The sequence below is a fragment of the Cygnus atratus genome, chromosome 5, assembly GCF_013377495.2.
Source record: "Cygnus atratus isolate AKBS03 ecotype Queensland, Australia chromosome 5, CAtr_DNAZoo_HiC_assembly, whole genome shotgun sequence".
Taxonomy (NCBI): domain Eukaryota; kingdom Metazoa; phylum Chordata; class Aves; order Anseriformes; family Anatidae; genus Cygnus; species Cygnus atratus.
Genome location: NC_066366.1, coordinates 54,725,365 through 54,750,825, shown reverse-complemented (window position 1 = coordinate 54,750,825; position 25,461 = coordinate 54,725,365). Strand labels below are relative to the sequence as shown.

Genomic DNA, 25,461 nt, shown 5'->3' with positions numbered 1-25,461 from the left:
CTCCTGCAAGAAAGGTGTGTTTCTGCATGCAGACGCATGTTCAGGAGCAATGGCAGGCCTTTTGGAGGATTGCAGTGTTGAAATCGTGCCCCCACTTGTGCTAGAGTTGCCATTTCATCAAGGCAGTGGCCCTGTTGATTCATTTTCAGTGATTCAGGTCATTATTTCCTTATGGCCAAAGCACAGTGAGGAGGCTGCAGGGTTCCAGAGAAGCACTTCAAGGACTGATGTATAAACGGTGCCCCACACACAACACAGAGGGTTTGGGAAGCTCCCCTTGTGCTCTATAATTGAGCACCGTGGAGCTCACTGCAGCTAGATCAGAGCCAACATCTCCCCTAGTGTGACCTGGGTGAGTGTCCCTTACCCTTACAGCCTGCCCAGGTGCCTCCTGGATGGACTCTTGGTGTCACCCATCTTACTTCAGGTGAACAGAGAAGGCCTAGCTGAATATTTCGGACATCGCTGCTCCTTGTTGGCCAGACCTGGGCAAGGCCAGCGGGCCGGTTGGCTGGGGAAGCGGTGCCGGCACTTTGCTCCGGGGAGGTGGGGGGAGAGCTGGCAGCAGGCTCAAGGTCTGTGTGCCAGAAGCCTTCCCACAAGCATTCATGCTAATCAGCCTTTGACTTCTAAAAAACGTTTCTACTGCTCTTGAGCTGATTTTTCTCCGCACAGTGAGGACTTCAGATGACAACAAAGTCTTTAATTATGGGAGTATTAAATCATAGCACTCAGCAGTGCCAGGGCTTGGTTATAATTTAAGCAGGAGAACGTTTCTAGAAAAATAAATGAATTGCTCAGTATGAATACCTTTTTTTTTTTTTCCTCAAATCTGTCTGAGCAGATTCCTCTCTGAGGCCCCCACCACAGCCCTTTTCACATCTCCCGTTCCCTCAGGGCTCCTGGTTCTGGTTACCTTAAGAGTCCTCCTGAGCCCTCAGGAGAACTTTTAGTAACGTGGAAATTCAAGACTCGATCTGAAACGTTCCTCTGACGGAGCACTTTCTTCTCCCTGGAGGCTGCCAGTCTTGGTATCACAAGTAAGGAATTCAGTTATGCAAGGAATGAGGATAATTCGGTCTCTGCCTGTTCCTCTGCCAATTCCAGTTTCCTGGCGGCATTACATCAGGTCCTGCTGGAGGCGGTGACGGACCTGCCCCTCACCAGGACACTTTGGTCACTTCCAGCACAGGCCCTTGACACACGAGGCTGTGTCTTTTGGCACACGTTCTGGTGTCACTTGCAACCCAGAGCTAAACAAACCTGCCAACACCTCTACAGCACAGCTGTGCTGAGAGCAAACAGCTTCCTAAATGGGTGCAATCTGCTGGGGTGTGTGTTTGTAAACACTTGGTGTTTGCGTGCTGCGTGCCTCGCACAGCTAAGTCACAGGGAGGGGACTTCAGCAGGGAAGCGAACATCTTGCTGCTTTCCTCAGAGCCAGGTCGGGAAGCCCTGGGAGGAATCAGGTGCACAGAAATGTTAGAGAGCTGGCAGCGGCAGCCTACAGCGCTGGGAAGCAGGAAGGCCTTGGAGGGAAGGGAAGAGCGTGGGAACTGAACTGCACCCTGAGGAGAGCCAAGCAAGTAAGTTAGGGGAAGGCGTCACGGTGTGACCACACGCCTTGTGCTGGTGCTGAGTTTAGCCTATTTTTAGGAGCAAAGAAAAGAGCTGGTGTTCTTGAGTCAGAAAGTAGTGCTCACCTGCCCAGGTCTGGCCTTGTGTAGAGGTGGTTTCCTGGTCCACTTTCTCCTGTCTGCTCATGTACCCATAAACGTGGCTCCCCTCTCCCTTTCCCCTCGCCTCCCTGTGTAGCACCCTCGTGCTCTTTGCCTTGCAGCCAAAAGCTCGGGCTCGGTGCCGGCTGCTGTGCAGGAGGCAGCGTGCGGCTCCCAGCATGGAGCAGCCCTTTTCCGAAGGCCGGAGAGCTCCTGCCCCACGGCCTTGTGCTCAGAGCCGGCAGTGCAGCACCACCTCGGTGTGCCAACCTCCTGCAGGTGTTCGTGGGGCCCTGGGGTGACGGCAGGAGCAGCCACCGCTGGGACGATGGCGATGTGCTGGTTGTGAGGGATGCTCGGCCTGCCCATGCCGGCGGGGTGAGCTGAGGACAGCATGGAGCACCGCGGGACGTGCTCCACAAACGGCAGCTGCAGTGCTGCAGCCAGCCAGGGGAGGAACACGAACTCAGAAATCAGCCCTTCCCTGGCCTTGCAGTAAATATTTTCCCTGCTCCCCAATAAGACGCAGCACTTTTTTTTTTGTCACCTGACAGCACGGGGGAGGCAGCTTTATTGGTCGGTTTACCACAGCCGAAGCCCCCAGGTTTTTGCGGCACCGCCTGCTTCCCGGTCCCTTACGCAGCCCCTGCTCTGTATTCCTGAGGAAGAGCAGGAAGAGCCCTGAATGCTGATGAGAGGAGATGTCCATCGCGCTGCCGGCCACGGCAGCTTCGCCTGCTCCTTCCCTCCAGGGGTGCCAAATCACACCACTTTAGCTGCTGCTACCCCCTACTAAATAAAATAATAAAACAATGCATTGGGTCTGGACTGTTTGCGTGCCCTATGACATTTTGAGAACCAGCGCCTGAACCCAGAGCTGCACAGCTTTTGGCGGCCCCTGCAGCAAACCAGAGGTGGGCACAGCCAGACAAGTTGGTGTCCGTCAGCACTGCACGAGCTGCTTTTTCTTCTAAAACCCCGGGGACCAACGACTCGTGAGCTCCCACCACTATCACTAATGCGTTTTGTATTAACATGTCGCAGCGGGGACCCCGGCCTCTCAGGACTGAGCACAACAAAGCCATCAGGTACTCAGCTGTGCCGCGCACAGCCTCAGCAGCAGAAACCACGGACCTAACGCGCTGGCTGCCGAAGATGCCTGCGAATTAAATTCCGTGTGTATGCAGGGTCCCAGGAGGGACTCTCACATACCGAAGCTTCTGCATTCCCCCGCCGGGGCTGCGTGCGTGTGCCAGTGCGGAGGATTGACGTGTCGTGACAACACCTGGCTTTGCAGCCCCGCTGGCCCCCGGCGTGGCAGCGCGAGCGGCGCTTCGTGCTCTGCAGAGCTCCCCCTCCCCACAGCGATTCTGCGCGAGCACGCGGACATCTTCCCTGAAGGAAAAGTACAGAATGTGCTCGGCTCGCGCACTGACAAAAATTGATCTCTGCTTTAATTAAAGCCTCTATTGTAAGTGACCTCGAGCTGCTAATGCGTTTTAAGAATGAAGCCTGGCAAGTAGCAAATCCATGCGCCCAAAAACAGAGGGCTGAAGGGGCGCAGGTCTGTGCTGAGGGCAGAGCCCTGCACAATTTGCGTTCTGCAGCATCTCTGAGACCCTGCCACCTCGCTGCGAACGCCTGCCCAGGGCTCCTTTCAGGATTCCCGCAGGCACCGGCAGGACACGGAGTTAAAATGCCCCCGCCACCATCTTGTGCAGCGCTCCCTATGGCTGCTCAGTTTCTTCCCCTTCCCTCCCCGGCGCTTGGCCATTGGGGCTCCTGCCACTCACCTTCAGCTCACGTCCCGGGGAATGCAGCCACCAAGAGCCCTTGAGATGCTGGAGTGAGGGGCCCCAAAACAGCAAGGCCAGGGGGGTGCCTTGGGACGGTCCCTAGTCCCTGCAGAACAGGGCAGGGGCAAGGGGCTGCCTGGTGCAGCACTGCACTGACCTCAGCTGGGGAAAAACCCAGCTAGAAGAGCTTCAGTCACTTGCAGCGAACTGATGTGAAAGGGGAAAAGAGCACAAAAACACTCCGAAGCACAGCAGAGTACAAACACCCCCCCCCCCCCAGCAGCGAGAACAGCCGCGGTGCACGGGGCCGGCAGATGCTGCGGGCGCTCTCCAGGCACCATGGTAACATCGCAGCCACAAACCAGCACCAGGGCTGGCTGTGGTGTGCCGTGTCCCCACTGTCCCCTCTCTGCAGGGCAAGGATTTGATTCAGGGGTGGTATCTGAGGGACCTGCGTGTGCCCAACCTGCCGGTGGCAGCCACCACAGGCAGCAGGCGATGGCTTCATCAGAGCCAGCTGCAGCGTGTTCCATCGCCTGTCACCCCACGTCAGGGCTCCAGTACCTCTCATGATGCCTTCCCAGGCCTTTGAGAAGGGATTATGTCTTCCAGAGACTTGAAGAAAATATAATAAACTTAAAATAGCTACTTCCTTATGGAATATGCCAACAAGCCCTACTGAAAACCCAGCAGAGTGCAAATTTGCATAAATCTGCATCTATTTCCATAATTTCAGGCTCACTCAGTAGACCCGCTCTGGAAGGAACAGGTGCCTGACGCTGTGGACACCTGAGGGTATGTGGCACACCACAAACACCACCAAGGCTCCCCCCGTGCCACCGCTGCCCTGACCCATGCTAGCGACGGGCCCCGTCCCCTCATCCCTCCTGCAGCAGGCCATGTGCCCCGGGCCTCATCCAGCATGGGGCTGGCCCAGGCACAGGGCACCCAGCACCCTGCAGAGTCAGACCCCACCTCACCAGGTGCCACACAAGACCCAGAGCCCAATGCTGACCAGCATTACGGCACCAACAAAACATGTGTCATGTGAACAGAGGTGACAGCAGGAGGCCGTGCCTGCGTGGCCGAGCACTCATGGTGAAGGTTTGCTGCCATTTCCTTCACCACACGGATGTTTTTATTCAGGTGGGCACCGCTGCTTGTGGTTTAGGTCCCACCAGGAGCTGTGTGAGGGGCGGAGAGGTGGCGGTGTCCCCCAGGAGGCTGCGGCTGCCCTCCTGGCTGCCTGGGCACCGGGCCTTGCCGTCAGGCCTCGGTCTCTCTTGGGTCGTACAGGGGGTTGAGGTAGAACATCGGCGGGGCTTTGGGAGCCAGCTCCTGCGGCGCCTCCTCCATGGAGCTGGCATCCAGCGGTTCCTGCAGCAGCAGGGGAAGGAAAGTCAAAGGATGGGGAAAGGAAGCAACACCCCCAGCAAAACCCACCCAGCGCAGAGCCCTGAGCACCCCCACGTCCCCAAGCGCCCCGTGTCCCCAGGCAGGGGCCACTCACCACGTCGAACATGGGGTTGTCGAAGCCTTTGTCACTTGCTGGCTCGGGGGAGGCCGGGTCCTCCGCTCGGTCCCGGAGGCGGGGGAGGCGCAGGGGACACGGCCTGGGGACAGACATGGTGTCACCCTCTGCATCCCAGCCCTACAGCACCCTTCCTGCGCACCCCCAGCCAAAACGCTGCCGATACTAGAGGTGGGTGGGAAATAGGGGCCAAAGGTTTGGGTTATCGTTGAAATGGGACATTTGTGCCCCTTCCTCGAGGAAAGCTGCATGTCAATGAGCAGAAAGCAGTGGGCCTGCAGCTCCGGGACCTCTACCCTGCCAGCCCACAGAGAACCATGTGGTGCTCATCACCTCAGAGCCATTGCTCGCCTTTCCCAGGCTAAAATGAATTGCCACAGAGCTGCCACCTGTTCCCACTGCAATCTCAACAAGCACTAATTACTTTTTATCATTACTTTTACCATGTTATCATTTCATCACCTTAATCACTACCATTGCTTTCATTAGACTCCTCATTACTCTTATCCTAAGGGTCCCGGTCCTGAGCAGTGTCCCTGTGCCAGGTACGAGGCTCCACACGTGTCACCGCAGCCCCCGAGCACGCCCAGCGTGCTCACATACACAATGCGAGAGTGCTGGGGTCTTTTTGGTGGGAACAAGGTGAATTTGTTGGTTTGCTGCTGGCCAGGACGGCTCCGCTGCTTGGAGCCAGACTGTGTGCAGCCTGTCCAGCAAATAACGTCCTCATGGGGACTCGGTGGCTGCTGGAAGAAGACATCCAGGGACAGGCTGATCATTAACCCACAAGTGCAGCAAACCCAACCAAAAACACCACGTCTCTGTGGCCCTGCCTCCAAATTCACCACAGCCCAGCAGGGCAGCCTGGGGGAGAGCAACCCTGGGGTCACCCCAACCGGTGGGGGAGCACCCCCGGGTCACCCCCTCCCCAAAACCCCACCGGTGGGTGTTCCCCACCCCGGAGCCACTCAGGGACGTGCCGCAGGAGCAGGGCGGCTGGGGACATGGGCTCAGCCCATCTCTGGTAGCTGCACACCCTTCCCTCCTGCTGCTGACAGAGCAGGTTTCAAAGGCCTGTCCAGCGTCCAAGGAAGTGTCAGTGGAATATAAATCGTCAAGTAGCAATTACGGGGCTAAGAGTTTTATTTAGAAATTAAACGGAGGCTCTGGTTTATGGCTGGGAAGCGTTATGCCAGCACGTGCCACGCGGCAGGGGAAACGTCACCAGCCACCTGCTCCGCTCTCAGCCCACGACACAGCCAGCAGCGGCCCTGGCTCCACGTCCCCTGGCAGGTACCAGTGCACCGGGCACACACAGATGCTCTCGATGCCCTCAGCATTACACCATGTTTGGGGCAATCCCTGTTGCCTGCAGTCAGGGTTGTGGGGCGAGCCATACCGATAAACCTGCAAATCACCCCTTGCCTCTTTTAATCCACGGGGATGAAATGAGGGTGCCTCTCTCCCTGGGGCAGCAGGGATTTGGATGCTGCTGGCCAAGGCTCTGCAGGCAGCCAGAGCCTGCTGTGGGCACTGCCCCCTGCCCACCCCGATGCCGAGTGTCGTGGGGAAGGGGATGGAGACACAGGTGGTGCCCAGCACGCTGCGCAGCGTGCAGGATGAGGGCACTGGGGGAGATCTGTGGCTGCTTCCTGACACTGCTGTCCCCTCTCAGGGCTGTTTCAGAGCTGTTTTGCACGGCTTTGATGTGGTTCTATTTAGAAGCTGGCAGCTGCAGCTCTCCATCCCCTGGCAGGCTGCAGGCAGAAGGCTACAAGGATTGGGAGATCTCACCAGGCAGCAAGGGCAGCTGTGCCCAGCAGATCCCTCCTGGCTGCGGAGGAGGCTGGGGCCATGAAGCTGCCCTTCGGCCACCTCAGCCCTTCCCAGCGGCCCTGGCTGGAAGCCAGCAGAGCAGGACACAGCCTGCAGGTTACCATTAGCTGTACGCTGCCGCAGAAGCCCTGTCCCTACCTCAGCTTTCCCTTTTGGTAGAGAAAGAGGACCCCTCCCAGCACCAGGAGACCGGAGAGCAGCCCCAGGACCGTCCCCGCTGCGATCCTCCTCGCTGCGCGGCTTCCTGCTTGCCCACTGAGGGTGCTGCCGGTGGCCACCTCCATTCTGCTGCTTGAAATGCCAAGTGCTTCACCTGGGAAGGAGCAGAAAGAAACGGGTGAGGGCTGGAGAGGGCAAGATACCTGCACACTGCCCCATTGTGCACATGGAAGAGGGGATCGGCAATTGGGCCTGGCACAATAGGGTCACCCATTTTAGGCCCATTCCCCGAGGAAAGGGGTGGGATAAACATCTGGGTGGACTCAGCCAGGATGGGTCTGTGTGGGTCTGAACCCACAGGGCTGGGTGCGTGGTGCCCCAGCTGTGATCTACACACTTTCCTGCCTCTTGCAGGGCTGCATTCACTCATAGCATTCTGGCCAGAAAGCAGCTCTGCAGAGAGGGACCCGGGTCCTGCGGGCACCAGGCTGGCCACGGCCAGGTAAGTGCCCTCGGGGCAAGGATGGGCACAGGTTGAAGCACAGGAAATGGGAAAAAATAAGTTTCATTTCATGGTGCTCCACTCACACCACTATGATTGAAACAGTGAAACTTTGGGATAAGCAAGGCTCCCTAATGAAATGGTGAGAAAAGCAGTGTGTGTGTTAGGCCCTGGTGGGGGTGAGGCAGTTTGTGAGTGCCCCAGGGACGTGTCTTAGAGGATGGCAGAGTTACCGTGCTGTGCTATGTCACCCACGAGGTCTGCGGCCAGCTGCTGTGCCGCGGTGCCAGCCTGCTCTCCAGCCCCGCCGTCGACCAGCACGATTTGGATGACAGGCGTGGAGCCCCGCGGGAGGAGTCCCAGGAAGGTCTGAGCTCTGTGCACCTTGGAGATGGCCATCCGAATGCCTTCGTACTTGGGCTTTCCAAAACACAAAAGTCACATAAAGCCCGTGAGAGCGGTGGGCAGAAACAAATCCCATCCGTAGACAGCCCTGATGGACGTACCGGTGAGGACCACCACTAAATCTGCACGTGAGCCCCAGCACAGAGCTGCCATCCCTGCTGCTGCCTTCCCAGAGGGAAACACCCTCCAGCCAGCCTGCAGCTGAGGAAGCAGCTCAGTGTAGCACCCCATGGGATGGGACCTCAGCTGCACCAGCCCCCAGGGCAAGGTGGCATGCCTGAGAGGCCGAATCTGGGAGGAGAAGCCTCCCAAATGGTGGGGACCGAGACACCCTGCATCCCTGGGACGTACCAGGCTGAGCCAGGCTCGCACCACTCTGTCCTGGTACTTCTGCAGGTCAAAATCGGGTGTGAAATCCAGGGTGACAACAGCTCCTGCGGTCCAAAAGCAGACAGACAAGCAGTCACAGCCCAAAAAGAACAGAGTGCTGCAGCAGAGGCACGATGCCGGTTGCCCCAAATGGCACCCAGGGACCCCAACACCTCCAGACAGCTGGGTCACACTGGGCTTGGGGAATGGAGCAGCGTCTGAGCAGCGCTGCCCAGAGAAACCTTGCCTCCTTCGCTGGCCTTTTCAGCAGCTGCTTTGAGTGAAAGGCTTTTGTTTGGTGTTGTATTTCCAGCGGGAAGCTCTCCCCTGAAAGCTTTCTCCCGCATACGCCCGCGGGAAGCTCTGCATTTAGCGGGGTCTCAAGGCTGCGGTGCAGCAATGCTGCCGTGGCGTTGGAGGAGAGGCACAAAGGAGCGGGTACTCGTGTTCCCTCTGTCGCTGCCCTGCATTCATCGATTCAGATATTTTCCTCGGAAACAATGCAAGCAAACATTTGGTGAAATATGAAATTCCCCTAATGGCTTTAAAAGGCTCTGCTTTTAGGAGTGTATCAGAGAAACATATGGTGCCTTTTTAATGAATTCGGTGCGATGTACCAAATATCCAGGTACAGGCACGTATGAAAAATTGCCCTAAACAGACTGCCAGGTAGATTAACAAATATGTGCCCACAGCCAAGGGAATGCTCTCACTCTGCAAGTTTTTATCTTAAATGAAGCAAAACAAACTTGCTGTTGGAAAGGTGCAAAAAAGGCACATTTCCTTTGCTTGTTTTGCACTGCACAAGGTTTCCTGCCACGCTGTGACCCCCGCCAGGACACTCCGGGCCCCCACTCACCGCAGACCCCGCAGCAGTGGCCGAGGGGCCGCAGGGGGCTCTGGCAGGGCAGCGCCGGGCACCCCGCTGCCCCGAGCAGGGACGCGCAGATGCGGTGTCCGTCCTAGAGGAGAGCAGGGCAGCGTCAGTCCCTCATCCCCCCGTTCCTTTCGATGGGGAGGAATCGCCCCTCGCTCCCAAAGCACTTCCCCAGATTTCCCCGGGGGGACTCACCTGGGTGTTCCCACAGGCGCAGCCGGAGCTGTGGGGACAGCGGGTGCCTGTCACCTGCAGGGTGCCATTGCCGTGGAACTGCCGCGGGGCCGAGGGGCCCCCCAGGTACTCGGCCCAAGCCTCGGCGCTGCTCAGCTCCTGCCCGGGAGGAGAGCAAGAGGACGATGAGCACCTCCATCACCGCCTCCAGCAGGTAGCCTGCGGCAGCCACACAGCAGGAAAACCCTGCAAATTGCCCGCTCCGGCTGTTCCACGGGGCCAACAGAAAAGTCTTTTCCAATTTATTTTTATTTTTTAAAGGACCACAAGTAAATCATGGGAATTTTCTTGTTCTGCCTCTTTCTGCTGGGCCAGGGACTCAGTTTATGTGGTTTTAATTACAGGGGGAAGGGACTGGATCTGAGGTGTTTGCCTTCAAGCTGGGGAACGTGTCAGTGGGCTCAGCTCAGCACATGCAGAGCTGGACTTCCCAGCCTCGTCCTGCACAGCCACCTACACCCTGCACCCGCTGCCTTCCCTGGGAGGCCCTTCCTGACACATCAAGAGGATTTCTTGGTCCTTGGGGTGAAAATACCCTGCAGGCAGCAAGGAGTGGGCTGGATAGAAAGGGACAGAGTTGTCTTTCATTACAAGGTTGGATTTTGAGAAATACGAGATATACACAAAAATACAAAGCGTTTTCCCTTTCCAGCTCATCACTCAGCAGCTGCCTCCACTCCACAGCACTGCAGCCATCAGGGGGGTTTGGTGGTGCAGGATTGTGCCCCTCAGTGCTGGGGGGGGGTTCCAGGCATCAGCAGGACCAGCATCGCTCCAGCACCCAGGACCATCCACCTCAGCATCCCCTGGACCCCACAGGTGAGCTCCATCGGGGTGCTGGAGCTGCCAGCGTGCTTGTTTCCTGACGCCTGGCCCCGAAATGGCTGATCCCAGGCAGCACAGCAGCAGAAATAATAAATCACTTGTGAGATGTCTACCGCATCTCCCGCTTCTGGAGGCAGCGCCTGTGTGCTGCCGCAGAGGCTGTGATCTTCAGCTCTTCCGACCGCGAGGGACAGGGATTTGGCATCTGCCTGGCCCGAAGCGCAGCAGGCTGCGAGCGTTCCTATAATTATCCCCCCGATCAATTAGAGAGCGGTACGGAGCCAGAGCTGGGAGACAACTGTCAGCCCGCGGGGCACATCCAGGCTGCGGGTGGGAGGCAGGCGTCCCGGGGGGCCCTGAGCACAGCGGTGGCAGACACGTGCCTGGGACAGGGGCAGCCCCTTGGTGGCACAGAGGGTGCTGGTGGGGAGAAAAAATTCTCCAGATCTCTGGATCATCATCTGCCTCATGCTGCACCTCCCTGGGGATGCAGTGAGGAGGTGCTGAGGAGGTTTCCCCCCGGCTCCTCATTACCTGTCCCATGAGCGAGATGCTCCGGAGACGGATCGCTTGCCGCGATGAGTCGAGGTTCACACGGAAGGAGGTTTCGGGCTGGAAGATAACATCGTCGTACTGGCACGGGACTCGCTCCTCATCCACGGAGAAGATGTGCCCGGCTGGCTCCTGGTCCCCAGTGGGGGACACATCCTGCCACAGTGCGGGGTCGAACCAGGAGCGCTGCTCGGCATCAGCAAACCTCAGCACCGTGCCTGGGACAAGCGAGAGGAGAGGTGGAGAGGGAGCTGGACCCGACCCGCAGCCTCTGGGCGGGTAAAAGTGGTGGCCACTGGGCCACAGGGCTGGGGCGAGGAGCCTGCTGGCATCGCCTCCCCCCGCAGGGCTTCCTGCCAAGGGCGGGTGGCAGCAGCAAAGCCCAGCTTCTGGCTGCAGAGCCCTGGACCCAGATCCCAGGGGATTTTTTTCCCCCCTTCTTTAAAGCTGAACCTTAAGGTTAAGGGGGGAAAACAGCCCGGTGCTGCAGGCCCCTCCAGCAGCCCCACGCGTGCTGTTGTACCTGACGCTGTCCTGCGGCTGGACTACAACACCACGTGCCACCAGACGTGTTATTTGGCTCCAGGACAGCAAAAGTACATCTCCGGGGCAAGCAGCGTTGGGGCAAACAGGTGGCACTGCCCAAACCAAACTGCTGCCTCACTCGCTGCGGTCTGAGAGCCACAGGAGGCAGCGGGATGTGCCGAGACACCCGCGCACACGGACGCCTGCGGGGCCGAAGGGCAGCGCTCCCAAACGGCTGCAGCTCGGTGCTGGGAGGCCCGGGTGTGCAATTTGTAACCAGTTTTCTTTAGAAACACCGTGGCAACGCAAAACGAGGGCTTTGATGTGGCTGCATGCTTAACAGGCAGGGTGAAACACAAACAACATTTACCTCTCCGCTCCGGCTTCAAAGAGCCCCCTGGTATAATTACTGTTTTAGAAGACAGGTGATGGAGCAGGAGAAACGAGACGCGACGTGGGGGAAGCCATCAAAGAGCGGGCAGGGAGTCAGAGGGGCTGAGTCACCCCGCGACGAGGTGGGAGAGCAGAGGCCTTGGTAGCGCTGCTGCTGCTGAATTCGTGTGGCTGAGCGCGTGTTGCTTGGGCGGCCAGCCCCGCACGAGGTACCTGAGCCACATCCCGCGTCCCAGCTGCCGTCGAAAGCCGCGAATCCGGCGCCAGGTGCCAGGAGGAGCTCTCCGTTCAGGGGGAGGAACTGGAGGAAGGGATTAAGAGCGTTACTGTGGCCCCGCTGCCAGCCACCCAGGCTTGTCATCAAATAACGCCGCTAATTATCAGGATGCCGATTGCGCTCCCCATCTCCGAGGCACTCTGCAGTCATTAGGAGTTACCCTCACTGTGCCCTGCCTGATGGGAAGGCATTGTCGCCTCGTTTTACAGACGGGGATGCTGTGATGGGGTTTCACTTCGTCTTGTAGCAGCACAGAAAAGCACGAAGCATTCAGGGAAACAAGAAAAGCAGAAAAGCCAGGTAAGCTCTTTCCACGGCTCCCTCCTCCTCTGGCATACACAAACACTCCCAGCGGCTCCAAAATGGCTTCATAAATTCCCGGGCCACGCAAAACCCAATTCCTGTCTGCAAGCGCCCAGAGGTGGCAGAGCAGTGGGCTCCCAATGGCTGCCGGCTGGGCAGCAGGTTTATTAAAGGTTAAAAAAAAACAAAAAAACACAGTGGGTTTATTAAAGGATGAGAATTTATAAGGATGCCCTCCACTGGCCCACAGACTAGGACATGCCTCTGTGCAGGCATTGCCCTGTGGGTGAGCATCTCACCGTGCTGGCTCCCGCCACACCGACTGTGTTTGCCCCTCAGCAGAAGATCAGCAAAAATCAACTGGGGAGCCCAAGCGGGTGTCAGATGGAGCGGGTTTGTGCTGGGGGCGAGCTATGGGAAGCAGGCAGCAGCACTCAGCACCGCTTGCCGCAGCCAGACCGTCTCCTCGCACCCCCTCGGGCAAACAACCTGGCCAAGCTGGTGGCACCACGCTTGCCTGGTTTGAGGGGGGTCTGCAGGACAAACCCTGCCCAGCCTGGAGAGCACAGCACTGCCCCGTTTCAGCAGGGAGCTGCAGCCTCCAGCCGGCACTGCCCGCCCCGGGGCGGCCTGCAGCAAGCGGCCGACTCACTCACAGCGCGCCGCTTATTCAGCCCGGCTCGTCTCATTTTCCACGTACAGCTTGCCAAAGGAAAAGCTGGGTTTTCCCCCAGTACTTCCATGCGTCGAGGGGTGAGTCACGCGCGAGGCTCCTCCAGCTCAGTCCATCGGGGGCGCAGCATCGCTCCCACCAGCCGCTGGGAGCCCTCGGGTCCGTGCTGTGCCTGTGCAGCGGGCCCTGCGCTCGGGGAGAGGCACGCTAGATGGGATGGTGAGGTTTCATCTACTTAATTGGCCTTTAAATACGCATAGGGGTTGGAGAAAGCGAGACCTGGGACTGACGGCAGCGGGTGGCTGCGACAGCTCTCTGTCCCGGGGGAGGCCTCGTCTGCGGGTGCTCGGTCCCACTGGCGGCCCGCTGCACAGAGCGAGGAGGCCGATGTCTGGGCTCTGGGCTCCTCCTGCCCCGAGGCACGGAGCCTCCCCACCACCCAAAAGGAGACATTTGCCCACGGGTGCTGCTTCATGAGACCACAGGACTCATGCCTCCTAGTGCCTAACTAGGAACCGCACCATCATGTCCTCCAAACCTCTTTGCTCTTGAGTAAAGCCAATTTTTCCAACACGGAGAGAGGCTGAAAGGTCTGCCAGGATGAGAATGGCAACGTGCCCTCTGTCTGCAGATGCAGAAGCCATGTCTGGTGACATTTTGAGGCTCGGGACTTGGCCTACTTTGAGCTGGCCAAGCTCTATGCTACCAGCCTCCTTTACCAAGCAAAGCACTGCGGCTCGTTTTCGACAAGCCTGTGGGCTGCAGCCCTGTGTGACCGTGCCGAGCAGGGAGGGAGGTGTCTGACCCCCGGTGGCTTGTCACCAGCTGGCCCCTGGTCACTTTCCCAGGCTGCAGAAGGTGGTGGTGGTGAGTTTTGTTGCTAGGTTGAGACCACCAGGTTGGGAAGTCCCATCTCTGCCCCCTGCCCGATGGACATCTCTCTCCCCAGTGAGGTTACCTAGCACTTTGACTGCGGCTGTGGATCAGAGCACCCCAAACACCCCGAGGCCATGCAGCGAGCTTTTCTGTCCAGGGGTTTGTTTGTTCAGAGCTTCACAAATTAATGAGGGGGAGAAAAAAGCTGCAAAGCCAGCACTCAGACAAGTGTGCCCATACATTTGTAATCTGCATTACTCACACTGCTCCCGGGAGCAATACAAGAGCATTTTGTACATGTGTTACGCCCGGAGCAAAGGAAGGCAGCCAGGTAAGGACCTTGGCTGGTTGCAGAGCCACACACAGATACACAAATCCAGTGACCCAGCAGGTCCAACGTCACATCCCCCTTGCACATGGGGGTGAGCAGCATCTGGACAGGGTCTGGAGCAGCTGCAGGGTCAGCAGCATGCTCTGCTCTCGCATGGCACCACTCGTGCCCACAGGAGAGGTGGAAGAGTATGCCCCTTAGCCTCGCGTCCGACCTGCCCCACACCTGCAGAGCCTGTGGGCTGGCTGGGGTTGGTCTGCAGCCGCCGGCCCCCGGGCTCTCTGGAGAAGATGCAGCTCCTCCAGCAACCACAAAATGCAAGAAGAGCCCTGCACTTTTGCTTCCCAGCAGGAGTTTCCGAGGCTGGCCCCCACACCAGCAGCTGCATCTAAAGCCCGCTGCCCACCACTGCAGAGGTGCTGTACACCCACCACTGCCAGCCTCGTGGGGAGGCAGCGGTGGGGCCTCTGCTGTCGGCAGCAGAGCTGGGCAAACCCTCCCGAGGTGCACAGGCTGGTGTCCAGAGCATCTCGGTTTGTAAATGATTTGCACTTTGTCTTTTCCTAGCAGAGCAAAGAGTTAAGCAGCTCGGCTCACTGCAGAGGACGAGTGGAGACGCTGGTTGGGCAGTGGCTTTCTGCATTTGGGAGTTTGTATAGAAATTACATATAGGCTGGGCCCCTCTCCAAGTACATTTTGAACTGAGCAATGACATGTACCAAAGGACCAGAGCCAAAAAGCTGGCAGTTTCATCTGTTTTCCTTGGCTCCTGCCAACCCGTACTCCAGGGCCATTAATACCATGAGCTTGGAGTCCCACTAGTTACTTCCCATCCCTGACACTGGTAAATGACTTATCTCCTTGGTCTTCATTATCAAATGTAACGACAACTGAAACACAGCCATAATTTTTCTAATCAAAGTCAGAAAAAAAGACCCAAAAAGACGACAGAAAAGACCCCACCTTGTTCTCAGCCATGACATGTGCCACGCCGGCACTGTGCCGCGGCACGAGGTGCAGTCCTGCTGCCCCAACACGTCGGTGAGAACAACACCAACTGCTGAGGTGCAAAAGGAAGGAGAGGGGAAGGCAGGGCCGGAGCCACCTCCTGCATTTCTTTCCTGCAGAATGACCTGCAACTATCCTAGCCCAAAGGCAAAGGCCTGAGAGGGCAGCTTTTGAGATTGGTTGTGCCCAGCCTCTGGCACATCCCGGCACTGCTCTGGCGAAGGTTTGAGGTGAGCGACAGGAGCAGTGCCACATCCTTCAGCACAGGGAAAATGGGATGCATCCGCCAGGGGAAAGGCAGGAGGCAGGCAGGAGAACAGGCAGCCTCTGGTCCCTTCCTGCTGCTGCCTGTGGATGGGAAATACGGGGGTTTTCCCCCTGCCCTTGGGGGCTCTGAGTGCCGCCAGGTGTGCGGGCTCTTGGGTGGGATCCAGCAGCAAGGCACGGGGCCAGATTCATCCACAGGTAAATCCCTGGGACGGCTCTGGAGCGCTGCCAGGGCCCTGCTTGCCGTGGGGTTGTTTTGGTTTGTTAGGGGCTTCCTTTGCTTTCTCTCCTGCCCGGATGAAGCTCACACCTGCATCCTCCAGCTCGCTTCCAAGCCCAGTGCTGCTGGCTCCATCCTGACCTCGCTCCTTCCCCTGCTCCTGCACCTGGAGCATCCCAGCACCACCGGGCGAACGGCTGGAAACTGCCGAGACCTCCCTGCTGAGGGAGCAGGGGTGGGAAGGTGCCACGGCCACGGTTAGCCTGACATCCTTCCGTGAGATATGCCCCCCGGGAGGAGCTGGGCTTCGGCATCCTAAGGAAGAAGGGTGAGATGTGCACTTTTTTTCCCCATGAGAACGCTGCTCAGCGAAGACGCACTCCAGCCCTCCTCGGCTCCCACGAGTACCTCGCCCTTCTGCTTTCACCCACGGCAGCAGCAGGGGCACGGGTGGCGGAGCAGCGTGCCGGCGGGACGTCACCACTCCGGCATCGTCCGCTGCATGTTATCGAGGCACTTGGCTGCTCTCCCCTGCCTGCATCCCTGCTGCCCCCCTGCAAGGCGGGGCAATTCGGCAACTGTGCTCTCATTAATGCAGGATCAGGTTCCCCTGCTGTGCCCGCTGAGCTGGCCTCCGCACCTCGGGGTCCCAAGACGTAGCGTGAGGGTGATGGAGTGGCGAGGCTGTGCTCAGGGGGCAGCTGAGCCCCTCTCGGCTGACCCGCAGCCCCACCTGACTCGAAACACTCTGCTGGGGTGCATTTTATCTGCAGCACCATGATAAAATGCAAGCCAACAGCTTTTCCTGGCCCTGGGGGGAAGGAGGTCCTGCCAAAATCCTCCTGAGGTCAGCAGGCTGCCAGCCTTCCCCCAGGGGACCAAAGCCCTCCCAAAGTCCTGCTGCACCAAGCAGCTCCTGGCCCATGTGTGGGTGCTGCCTGGGGGCTCAGAGCCTCCCTGGGCAGAAATTGTGTGTCCCGGTGCCTGGGCAGAGGGACGAGGGGACATCGGGAGCATCCTCACTGTTTTGCCCAAGAAGTGAGAGCGGGGACACAGCTCCCGCGCCGAGCAGCCGGTACGTGAAACGTTCGCACCTGCGGGAGTGCAAATCAGGCTAAGGCACTTGAGCTATGGATGCAGACTGCAAACAGAGGCTTAGAGCTATTTACAAATCTACTCGGGATTAGTTCAGCTCATTTTTCTGAACTCCTCTCTGTGCCCAAGGTCAGAGAGAGACGGAAGGCGGCTGGAGGTGCTCGCCGAGGGACGGAGGCACGGAGCCAGAGCTGCCCCAGCACCCACCCCAGCCCGCGAGCCCCCGGGGTGCTGGCACGCTGCTCTGCTCACCGCGGGCTTTGCAGCTCCCTCCTGCTGCAGACGAGTCTGCAAGGATCAAATAAAGGCAGGGAGGTGTCAGCATGGACGGCTGCAAAAAGCTGCTTCGCTGCACCCCTTCCTCAGGCAGACCTTCAGCAGGCGCGCTGCCGGAGAACAGCCTGCAGGATCTGGGCTGGTAATTATGTGTCGTCACACACACACACACGCACACACACACTCCTGTAAAATTTTTACCTTCATCTCGGGAAAAGAGAAACTATTCCCTTGCCTGGGTCTCGTTAACCTGCGTTGCCGCGATTTCGGAAGCAGGGGGAGGGGAGCGCCGGTGCGTGGGCCGAGCACAAACCATTGCAATTCATTAGAGCCAGCGCCCCTGGAGAGCAATTGGCATTTCGAGATCAATCTCTGCCAGGAACCAAGCAGGAGCATCCTGCAGCAAAGCCGAGTACATTCTGCTCTCACAATTAGGCAGCTAAAAATAAAACGCCGAGAGATGAGGACCCGCTTGGACCCCAGCTCCTGACCCTCCCTGGGGCTTAGGGCCCCGTAGCGGGTGGGCAGGGACAAGGTTTGGGCAGCCGGACCCCAGTGACGGTGGGATGGGCGCTGGGCACAGCTCGGGTGTGAGCCCGCCCTGCGGGCAGCGAGGTCCCCAGGGGACAATCCCACCCCATCACCTCCCGGACACCTCGGGGTGGGGACGGGGAGAAAATGGGGTGTGATGAGCGGCCACCAGCTCGGTGCAGGTGGCAGTGCCACCAGCCATTAGGCGTTGTGCTAACTGGGCAGGGGGCTCCGGGGGCTGAAGGCACCGGAGATGCCCAGGACATCGGTGTTTTCCCCCCAAGCAGGGAGCGGCAGAGAGCAGAAGGTGATGCTTGTGCTGTGCCCTGACCCCGAGACCACACGAGGCTGCGCTGCCCACGTGGCTAAACCTGACTCCTGCCCCCCCAAAAATAGCAAGTGGCATCATCCCTGACCCCGCGGGCCGTCCCTGGCCCCGGCTGGGGCACGCACTGCTCGAGGGCCTGTGCGGGCTGGGGGACGCCGTGCCCGGCTTTCCCGCGGGGAACGGGTGCATTGCAGAGCCTGCAGCCCTTCAGGGCCACAAACAGGGCGAGCACCCAGGGGTGCAGCTGGACCCGGGTCACAGCACCCAGCACAAGACACAGGAGCAGCCCCGCAGCCACGAGCGGGGTACGGGGGTGCTGGGTCTGGGTCCCCTGCCCCTTGCCAGGTCCTGGGTTTTCGATGCCTTGCTGGCACATCAGGCACTGCCGCGCTGAGCACCTCTGTCCTTTTTTTGCAGATTTACCCTCAGGCACCTCTGGAAGCCTGCTAAATACTTATCTGCATCTTTAGGCAGCTAAAGACCATAGAAAATCCAGCCTAATAGTGATGGTTACGCTTCAAAGTCACTTACGCTTAAGCTGGATTTGGATTTAGCGTGTAGCTGAATTAGAGACCCGCTCTAACCTTCAGAGCAGACAAGTGACAAATCGGACAATGAAGGTGCTTCCCCTGAAGCAGGGGAGGTGGGTTTTGTGGGTTCGTGCCCCTGCAGCCCCGACCTGATCCCAGCAGCTCCGGGGGGCTGCGGGGCGCTGGGCAGGGGCCGGGGGCTGCAGCTCGCCCAGGAGAAGAGGAGCAGCGAGCGGGCGCTGAGTGCGCAGCGGCATGCAGGAGGGGAAAACAAGAGGGAGGGGAAAACAGAAACGAGAGGAGGGTCTTGTTACAACGGGATCGGGTCTGATCTTGCCGCTATCCATGGGCACACACACACAGGGGCAGAGGATGAGCAGTGGGCGCGCAGCAAACAGCCTGTTCAGGGCTGAGCACGGGCATTTTGGTGTTTCTCACACAGGGGGCATGGGGGGGGAACAAGAGTCCTCGCACCACCTCTCCACCAGCCCTGCACCAGCCCCAGCATCTCCTCCCCTGCGCAGTCAGCACCGTCCTCATGAAAGTCAATGAGAGCCGAGCCCCTTCCCTGGCCACGAATTCCCACCTGTGATGCTATAGCAAGCATCGCGCGCCTGTTTTTTTATTATTTTTTTTTTTTTTTGGCCAAAGGCTGTATAGCATCTCCATGGCGACTCCAAAGCTTAACGTATTCCTGCTGATTTAAGTGATTAATTCTGTGGCGCGGCGAGGCCAGCATCCGAACAGGTGCAGCCCTGCCTCACTGCAGAAAGCCTCAAAACCAATTTGCCTCCGAACGACCCCGTTGCCAAATTTCACGCCGTCCCCAGCTCAGGTGCTGGATTTCGTTTTTTTAAAATCCCTCGTCTTGGCAATCCCCTTATCACCTGGTGACCACAGAGCACGGCAGCGCATGGCAGGGAGAGGGAGATGGTGGAGGTGAAATTAGAAAATTGATTAGCCAGGTTTGGGAACTCAATGGGACAGCGCACTGCAAACGGGGATGATCTGAGGAGGAGGGAGCTGCGTGCTGGGAAGTCAGCTGCCCAACAGCAGCCTTTGCAAAGGGCTCGAAACCCCCACCAGAGCCTGACCTGGTGCTGGGGAGGATTTTGGGGCCACTCGGGCACCCTGACTCTACCACCCGTGGTGGAAACCTACAGCTGAGCGCCCAGAAGAGGTCGGCGGGGCTCTGCTGCCGCAGGTGGGATCGTTGGCGTGACGCTGGCCTCTCGCCTTTGTTCCCAGCGCATGGCCAGCCTTGGGTCTTTTTAATTTCGGCTCTTTAGCTTGTTTTTGAAAGGCTAATGCTGTAATGAATAATGCTGCTTTGCAATTATGCACTTCGCAGTCCTCTGATGAAAGTACTTTAGAAATATTATACATTCATCTGTAAGTAAAATAAAATCGACTGGAGTGATATTTTGCTCTTTTCTTCTCTGGGTAAATTCCACCTCATTTATTACATTATATTTGTATGTATTTCCCAAGTACATTCTTTCCTTCCAAAATTCATATTTAAAATGCCACGTAAATAAAGTAACTCCTCCAAATATTTGTAGAAGGGTTAAACGTGGCGCATGGCGTTATTAAAGCATCAAAACTATTAGCGGGGTAGACAGCCCGCACAAATTATACGACGTAAATTTCAAGGGCTCGTTCAGACTTAACGGCTGATAAAAGAGCCAAACCCCATCTCTGATTTTTTTGCTGAGCCTAAAGCCCAGAGAGAAAACTCTGCCGTGGCCACATCCCGTTTGGTGGGATGCCCCAGCTCAGCCCGCTGTCGGTGTCGGGATGGGCTTCTCCTCCCCATCCCCTCCTCGACGGTGTTTTTGCAGCTCAAGCCCCCCAGCCAGGACCTCCCGTTGCCCCCCACAGCCCCCAGCCCACGCTCGCCCCTCGGGGGCATCACAGCTCCGTGCTGTGCCCGTCTCACCGCCTCTGGGATAAGAGCGCCCGAGAAAAATACGGAAAGCAATGGCATTTGAAAGGAAATTTCTTGAGCAACATTTTGGGATTTCCCCGAATGGTTTGTTTTCATTTCAAAGTGTTTTCCTGTCAGCTTCGCTTAGCCTCAGCCCAAGGCTAGTATCTGTTCTGCACCAGCTGTGCCGTGAGCTGGTGCTTCCCGAGCAGGCTGCTGCAAAGAGCTCAGTGGACAGGGGTTTTTTTCCTTCCTTTTGGGAAGAAAATTTAATTTCTTCCAATGGGCTTTTGGGATGTTTCACCCCTACTCCCCCAAAATGAAAATAAATAAGTAAATAAAACATGGAAATGGGCTTTTTGCTCCAGGCTGCTTTCCGCACAGAGCAGCACAGGACGCTCGAGCTGCTGCCCCAGCTGAGGTTTCTCCGCGGGTTGGACCAGACCGGTGCCACCCACCCGTCCACCCGTGGCACGTTGCTCACCATGTCTGTCACTGCGTGGGGAGACCTGACGAAGACCGAGAGCACCTGGAAGGAAAGCGAGAATAAAGAAAGAGTCTCAGGGCGCTTTCCATGGGCAGGTAACGGGCTTGCCAAATGCCCAATGTCGTTTTGCAAAAAAAAAAAAAAAAAGAACAACAAAAACAAATTCAGCACTGATACCTTGTTCTTCTCAAAATGAATCACGTCGCTGGCACACGGGACCCGCTCTTTATCCCAGTTGGACGCGGTTTCGAAATTGGTGTTGGGAATCCACTGCTTGTACGCAGCCATGGCAGCAGCTGGGAGGAGCAGGGAAGCAAACGTAACCCAGGACCTCTGGAGAGATGTCCCAGCGTGGGCCAGGCACCACAGCCTCTGGTTCTCCTAAGGTGGCCGCAGGGACAGGGTTTGCAGCCCAGACCTCCGCACCCTTGAAAGCCAGCCCTGCGTGCTGCACCAGCTCACCACCACAAGCCTGGGGCCCAGGGCTGTGACTTTGCTTTCCTCTCCCCGCCCTGCCCATGCCGCTGTGGTGGCATCATTTGTGCTCACCCCAGCAGCGGTGGGGTGATCTACCAGGCTCTGAGGGACACGAAGGAAGGACGTTACCCTAGTACTGGCCATCACAAGGGTCATCGGTTCCAGCTCCTTGCTCCAAAAAGGACCACCCCAAAATCAGACCCTGTGTCTGAGAGCGGTGTCCAAACACTTCTTGAGCTCCATCAGGCTCGGTGCTGTGACCACTGCCCTGGGGAGCCCGTCCCAGTGCCCAGCGTCATGGGATGCTCTATGGGATTCTTCAACCTTTCCAAGCTGGATCTGGGGATTTTCTGCCCAGGATCAGCCTCTGTGTGACTGCAGTTCCACAGCCCCCATCCTCCTGCCCCTGCCTCCTCTGCAAAAGGGATTTTGGGCTGAGTGATATTTTTTTTTACCCAGCCAGGAAGAAATACAAATAAGAGACAGATACTTTACACAAGAGACAAGGCTGTAAAGGCCTGCAGGCACTGGGTAAGAATGATATATACAACCCGGTACCTAACCATTAAATTCCTTGTTTTCTGGTGCCATTAGGGCCCCAACCCATGAGGCATTAATAAAATACAGAGCCCCTGCCCTTGGTGGTTCCAGGAGGTAGGAGGTGAGCACACGGAGCCGGCAGTGCCAGGAGGAGAGAGCAAGAGGAGAGAGGGGATTTGGTATGGCGTGTAGCACAAAATGTTGGCTGGCATCACATGTTTGGGGCTCAATAGTGGGGATTTGCTTGTGTCCTACTGCCTGAGGTCCCACCAGGCTGGGTGTCCCCCAGCAGCTGTCCCCATGGGCTGCCAGGACCCCGATGGTGCCGTGGTGGTACCCGCTCGTGACACCCCCAGTGATGGCCCCGCTCGCTGAGCAGCAGCCGTGGCGGAGGCTGGTTTCCACCCTAATCCCCTCTGTTTGTACAAGAGCTCCGGGAGCATCTGTCTGCGAGCCTGACATTTCCCAGGCTTGGCTGGGAAATTCGCATTCACCTGGAGATGATTCTCAACAGCCTGAATTAAATGGCTTCAGGAAAGTGATTTATGAGACAGAAAGGAGGGGGGGAAAAAAGGTAAAATAAAAAAACCTTTGCTCTTAATAGGGTTCATCTTTTCCTTAGGAAAGGGGAAAAAATAACACCACTACAGAGTACATTCAAAGTAGGTGGTGGAGAGGAGTGGGCAGAGGAAGGGCAGGAGCACAACTTGGGGGCTGGAGGTGGGGTGGAGAGGGACAGAGGGGCCATGGGGACCCCAGCTCGGAGGGGAGTGGGTCTGGATGGCTGTGGCTGGTGGGGAAGGTGTGCTGCAGAGCGCCTGAGACCTGCTAGTCCCAATGACCGGGAGGAGAGCTGGCTGGTTGTGCTAAGTAGGCTCTGCAGAGGCTTTATCAATGTGTAATGATCGCCTTCGGAGCATAATTGCAGACTTGCACTGGCTGGGCCTGCCAGGGGCTCTGCTGAGACCATTTATTGTACATAACCATGGCCGGATGAGGAGGGAAAAATATGGTTTTAACCTGAATGGGAGTCATAATGCACTAGCAGGCTCCGGAGCGTGGCCACGAGCAGCTGGGGCAGGAGGGGAGCAGAGGGGCTGGAGACACACCTTTCAGCTGCCTCAGGACGGGTGGGAAATGTCCCAAGAAACAGCAAGAAAACTTTCCATTCCTAGCAGTCAAAGGAAGAATAGGGCAGATCTGAGGTCCTCACTGGCTTGGAGTCAAAAAGGGCTTAAGAAAGGAAAAAGCTCCCAAATAGCCATTGCAAGCTGCTCTGTCCATGCTAGGGACCCGTGTCCTTCCCACCCCAAAAAGCCAGGTTAAAGCTGTGGCAGGAAGGCTCTGCCAGCCCCATTGTACACACACCTCATGTTCCCACAGCTGCGAGGTGTTTTGTGGAGCGAGCCCACGCTCTGTGTGCCTGCCCGGCACACTGCCCACCGCGGGGCTGGGGCTCTGGGGCCGCAGAGGTTAACCTGCTCCTGCACAACCCTCTTCTCCCCATACAGCTGTGCTGACGCATTCCTGCACCCTCCGCAGCCCGGGAAATATCAGCGTGCTATTTAATCAGCCTTGTCTCCAGGGAAGCGCAGTCCTTGAACATCAAAGCGACATGCATATTCAACAGAAAATGGATCCTGCAGTGCAGAGCTGCTGGCTTCGAGCGAGAGCAGGAAAACCTGAGCTGCAGAGGTGCGGCGAGTGCCACACACAAATTGCAGCCTGGCCTCCCAGGCTCATTCTCCTTCCTTCTCTTTGTCCATCTGGAAATGCATTTTGCTGTTTGCATTACGAATACACCGCAAGTGACACTGCAGCTCTGCTCCGAAACAGGATTGCTGAAGGACACTTGGAATGGGGAAATCATCCCTCGGCCAGCCCTTTTCTGCACACAGCCAGGCCCTGGGCGTACTCACCAAGGAGCTGCAGCACACTGAGGAGGAAAACCAGGCCATCCATGTCACTGCAGGCTTCTGGTGCTTGCATCCACAGCCCTGCCCGGCCGGACCTTGGACTGTCCCGGGCACGTGATGGGCTCAGCCCGCGGGAGGCTGCAGGGAGCGCAGCGGTGCGGGAGGCAGCCTTCCCCCAGCACTGACCACAGCCTCGGCCAGCCCTGGGAGCCAGTTTGCTCTCAGCTCCTCTCCCAGGCTCCTCATTTTCTTGGCATCCCCGGGGAGCCTGGAAGAGCCACTGGGGAGCGAGGCGAGGAGGCGAGAGCAGTGGTGGTGGCTTCTGGAGCGGGGGCGAGAGCAAACTCACCCCATGCGCTTCCAGTCCTCCCCCCCCCCCCCCGCAGAACCCCGTCATTACCATAATGGTCTCCGTGTATTTTCAATTAGCTCCCTTGGAAGAGAGCAGCTTCCAGCAACAACTTGTAATTGTACTTTGGCCACCAGCTGACTCGCTCATTACCTGGCGCGCGCCGCGCAGCCCCACGCTGCTTTTGTTGAGGCTGCTGGGGCTCAAAGGTGGCAGCGGCGCCAGCACAGGAGGAGGATGAGGACAAAGGTCCCCACCATACCCAGTGCCCCCACTGACCCTGAGCAACTGTCATTTTAAGGAGCCACAAAGCCTGTGGATGGGTTTCTCCTCCATCCTTGCTGCCAGCCATCCCCGCTGATTGGGGGTAATTTGGTGAAGCCACTCACCACTCCCTGGAAATATCCTCTCTTCCCCCAAACCCTTAACCCTGTGAGCGGAAGATTGAGAAGAGCAGCAGGCTTCCCACTCCCCAGGTGCCCCAGCTGATGCACTGTGCCCGGGGAGGACGGCACTGCTGTCCCCACGTCCCTGTCCCCACCGGTGCCACAAGCACGGCCCACTGACTCGCCAAGCGAAGACGCTATGGAGCAGCAGCTCCCAGCCCGGGCATCAGCCCAAACGCAGTCAGCACTTTCCGCGTAGGGAGCTGGATGCCAAGAGATGTCCTCGAGGTGAAAGGCTCCCACACTCATTACCGCTCACAAATCACTCCCTGGGGATCTCTGGGTGATTGCTGGCTGCGCTGAAATCTGTACTCTAACAGGCAAAATAAAATTTAATCAGCGATGCTCAGCAGGAACAGCTTGAAAGAAGGTCCACAGTGCGCAGAGGGCAGGGCGCACGCTTGTCCATGGCCTCAGCATCCCACAGCATGTCTGAGGCAGGTGGGAGAGGAGAAACCATTCAGTCCCCATGCAGCGAGAGGTGCCGCAAGACATCAAGGCAGGGTGGGGTGAGCCTCCCCTCGCACACAGTCTGGGTTCACACACCCCTGTTTTTGCTTTTTTGTGCCCTGTTTTCACCCAGCAATCAGGCAGAGGTCTAACATACCTTATCTGTCCTGTGATCATCAATGGGAAAATCTTGCCCACAAAGGGACAGGCCCCATTCCTGCTGCTCTGATAGGATGGGGCAGAGCAGTTACAGGAATCCAAGTGAATCCCCTGGTATTGGGACAGCTGCAATGTGGCTGGGAGAAGGGGGACAGAACAGCCTAGGACAGGACAGGACAGGACAACCCAGCGTTTGCTCTGTGTTTCTCCTAGGGCTGGAGCGTGCCCCCCTCTGCCCCAGCTCGTGCTTCTGCTGTAGCACCACAACGCAGC

At 57.8% G+C, this 25,461-nt stretch overlaps 1 protein-coding gene across 1 annotated transcript; it reads right to left on the bottom strand.

Moving 5' to 3' along the window:
• Nucleotides 1-4,594: 4,594 nt before the first annotated feature.
• On the bottom strand, nucleotides 4,595-23,897 carry AMN (amnion associated transmembrane protein). The gene is made up of 12 exons (XM_035551294.2): nucleotides 23,788-23,897; nucleotides 21,029-21,147; nucleotides 20,849-20,893; nucleotides 11,936-12,023; nucleotides 10,787-11,022; nucleotides 9,389-9,526; nucleotides 9,176-9,278; nucleotides 8,299-8,381; nucleotides 7,776-7,962; nucleotides 7,020-7,194; nucleotides 5,025-5,127; nucleotides 4,595-4,891 (listed from the first exon to the last, which is right to left on the bottom strand). Exons 1-12 carry the CDS (start codon nucleotides 23,855-23,857, stop codon nucleotides 4,781-4,783), a joined length of 1,458 nt encoding a protein of 485 aa, XP_035407187.1. The 5' UTR covers nucleotides 23,858-23,897; the 3' UTR covers nucleotides 4,595-4,780.
• Nucleotides 23,898-25,461: the final 1,564 nt, after the last annotated feature.

Excerpts from the sequence above, each read along its gene's own strand:
- AMN (XM_035551294.2), bottom strand. The coding sequence starts at position 23,857 with ATGCAAGCACCAGAAGCCTGCAGTGACATGGATGGCCTGGTTTTCCTC. Across the intron at positions 11,023-11,935 it reads GGACGCGGGATGTGGCTCAG|GCACGGTGCTGAGGTTTGCT; the intron begins GTACCTCGTGCG and ends CGCTTGTCCCAG. Across the intron at positions 7,195-7,775 it reads GGGTGACATAGCACAGCACG|GTGAAGCACTTGGCATTTCA; the intron begins GTAACTCTGCCA and ends GCTCCTTCCCAG.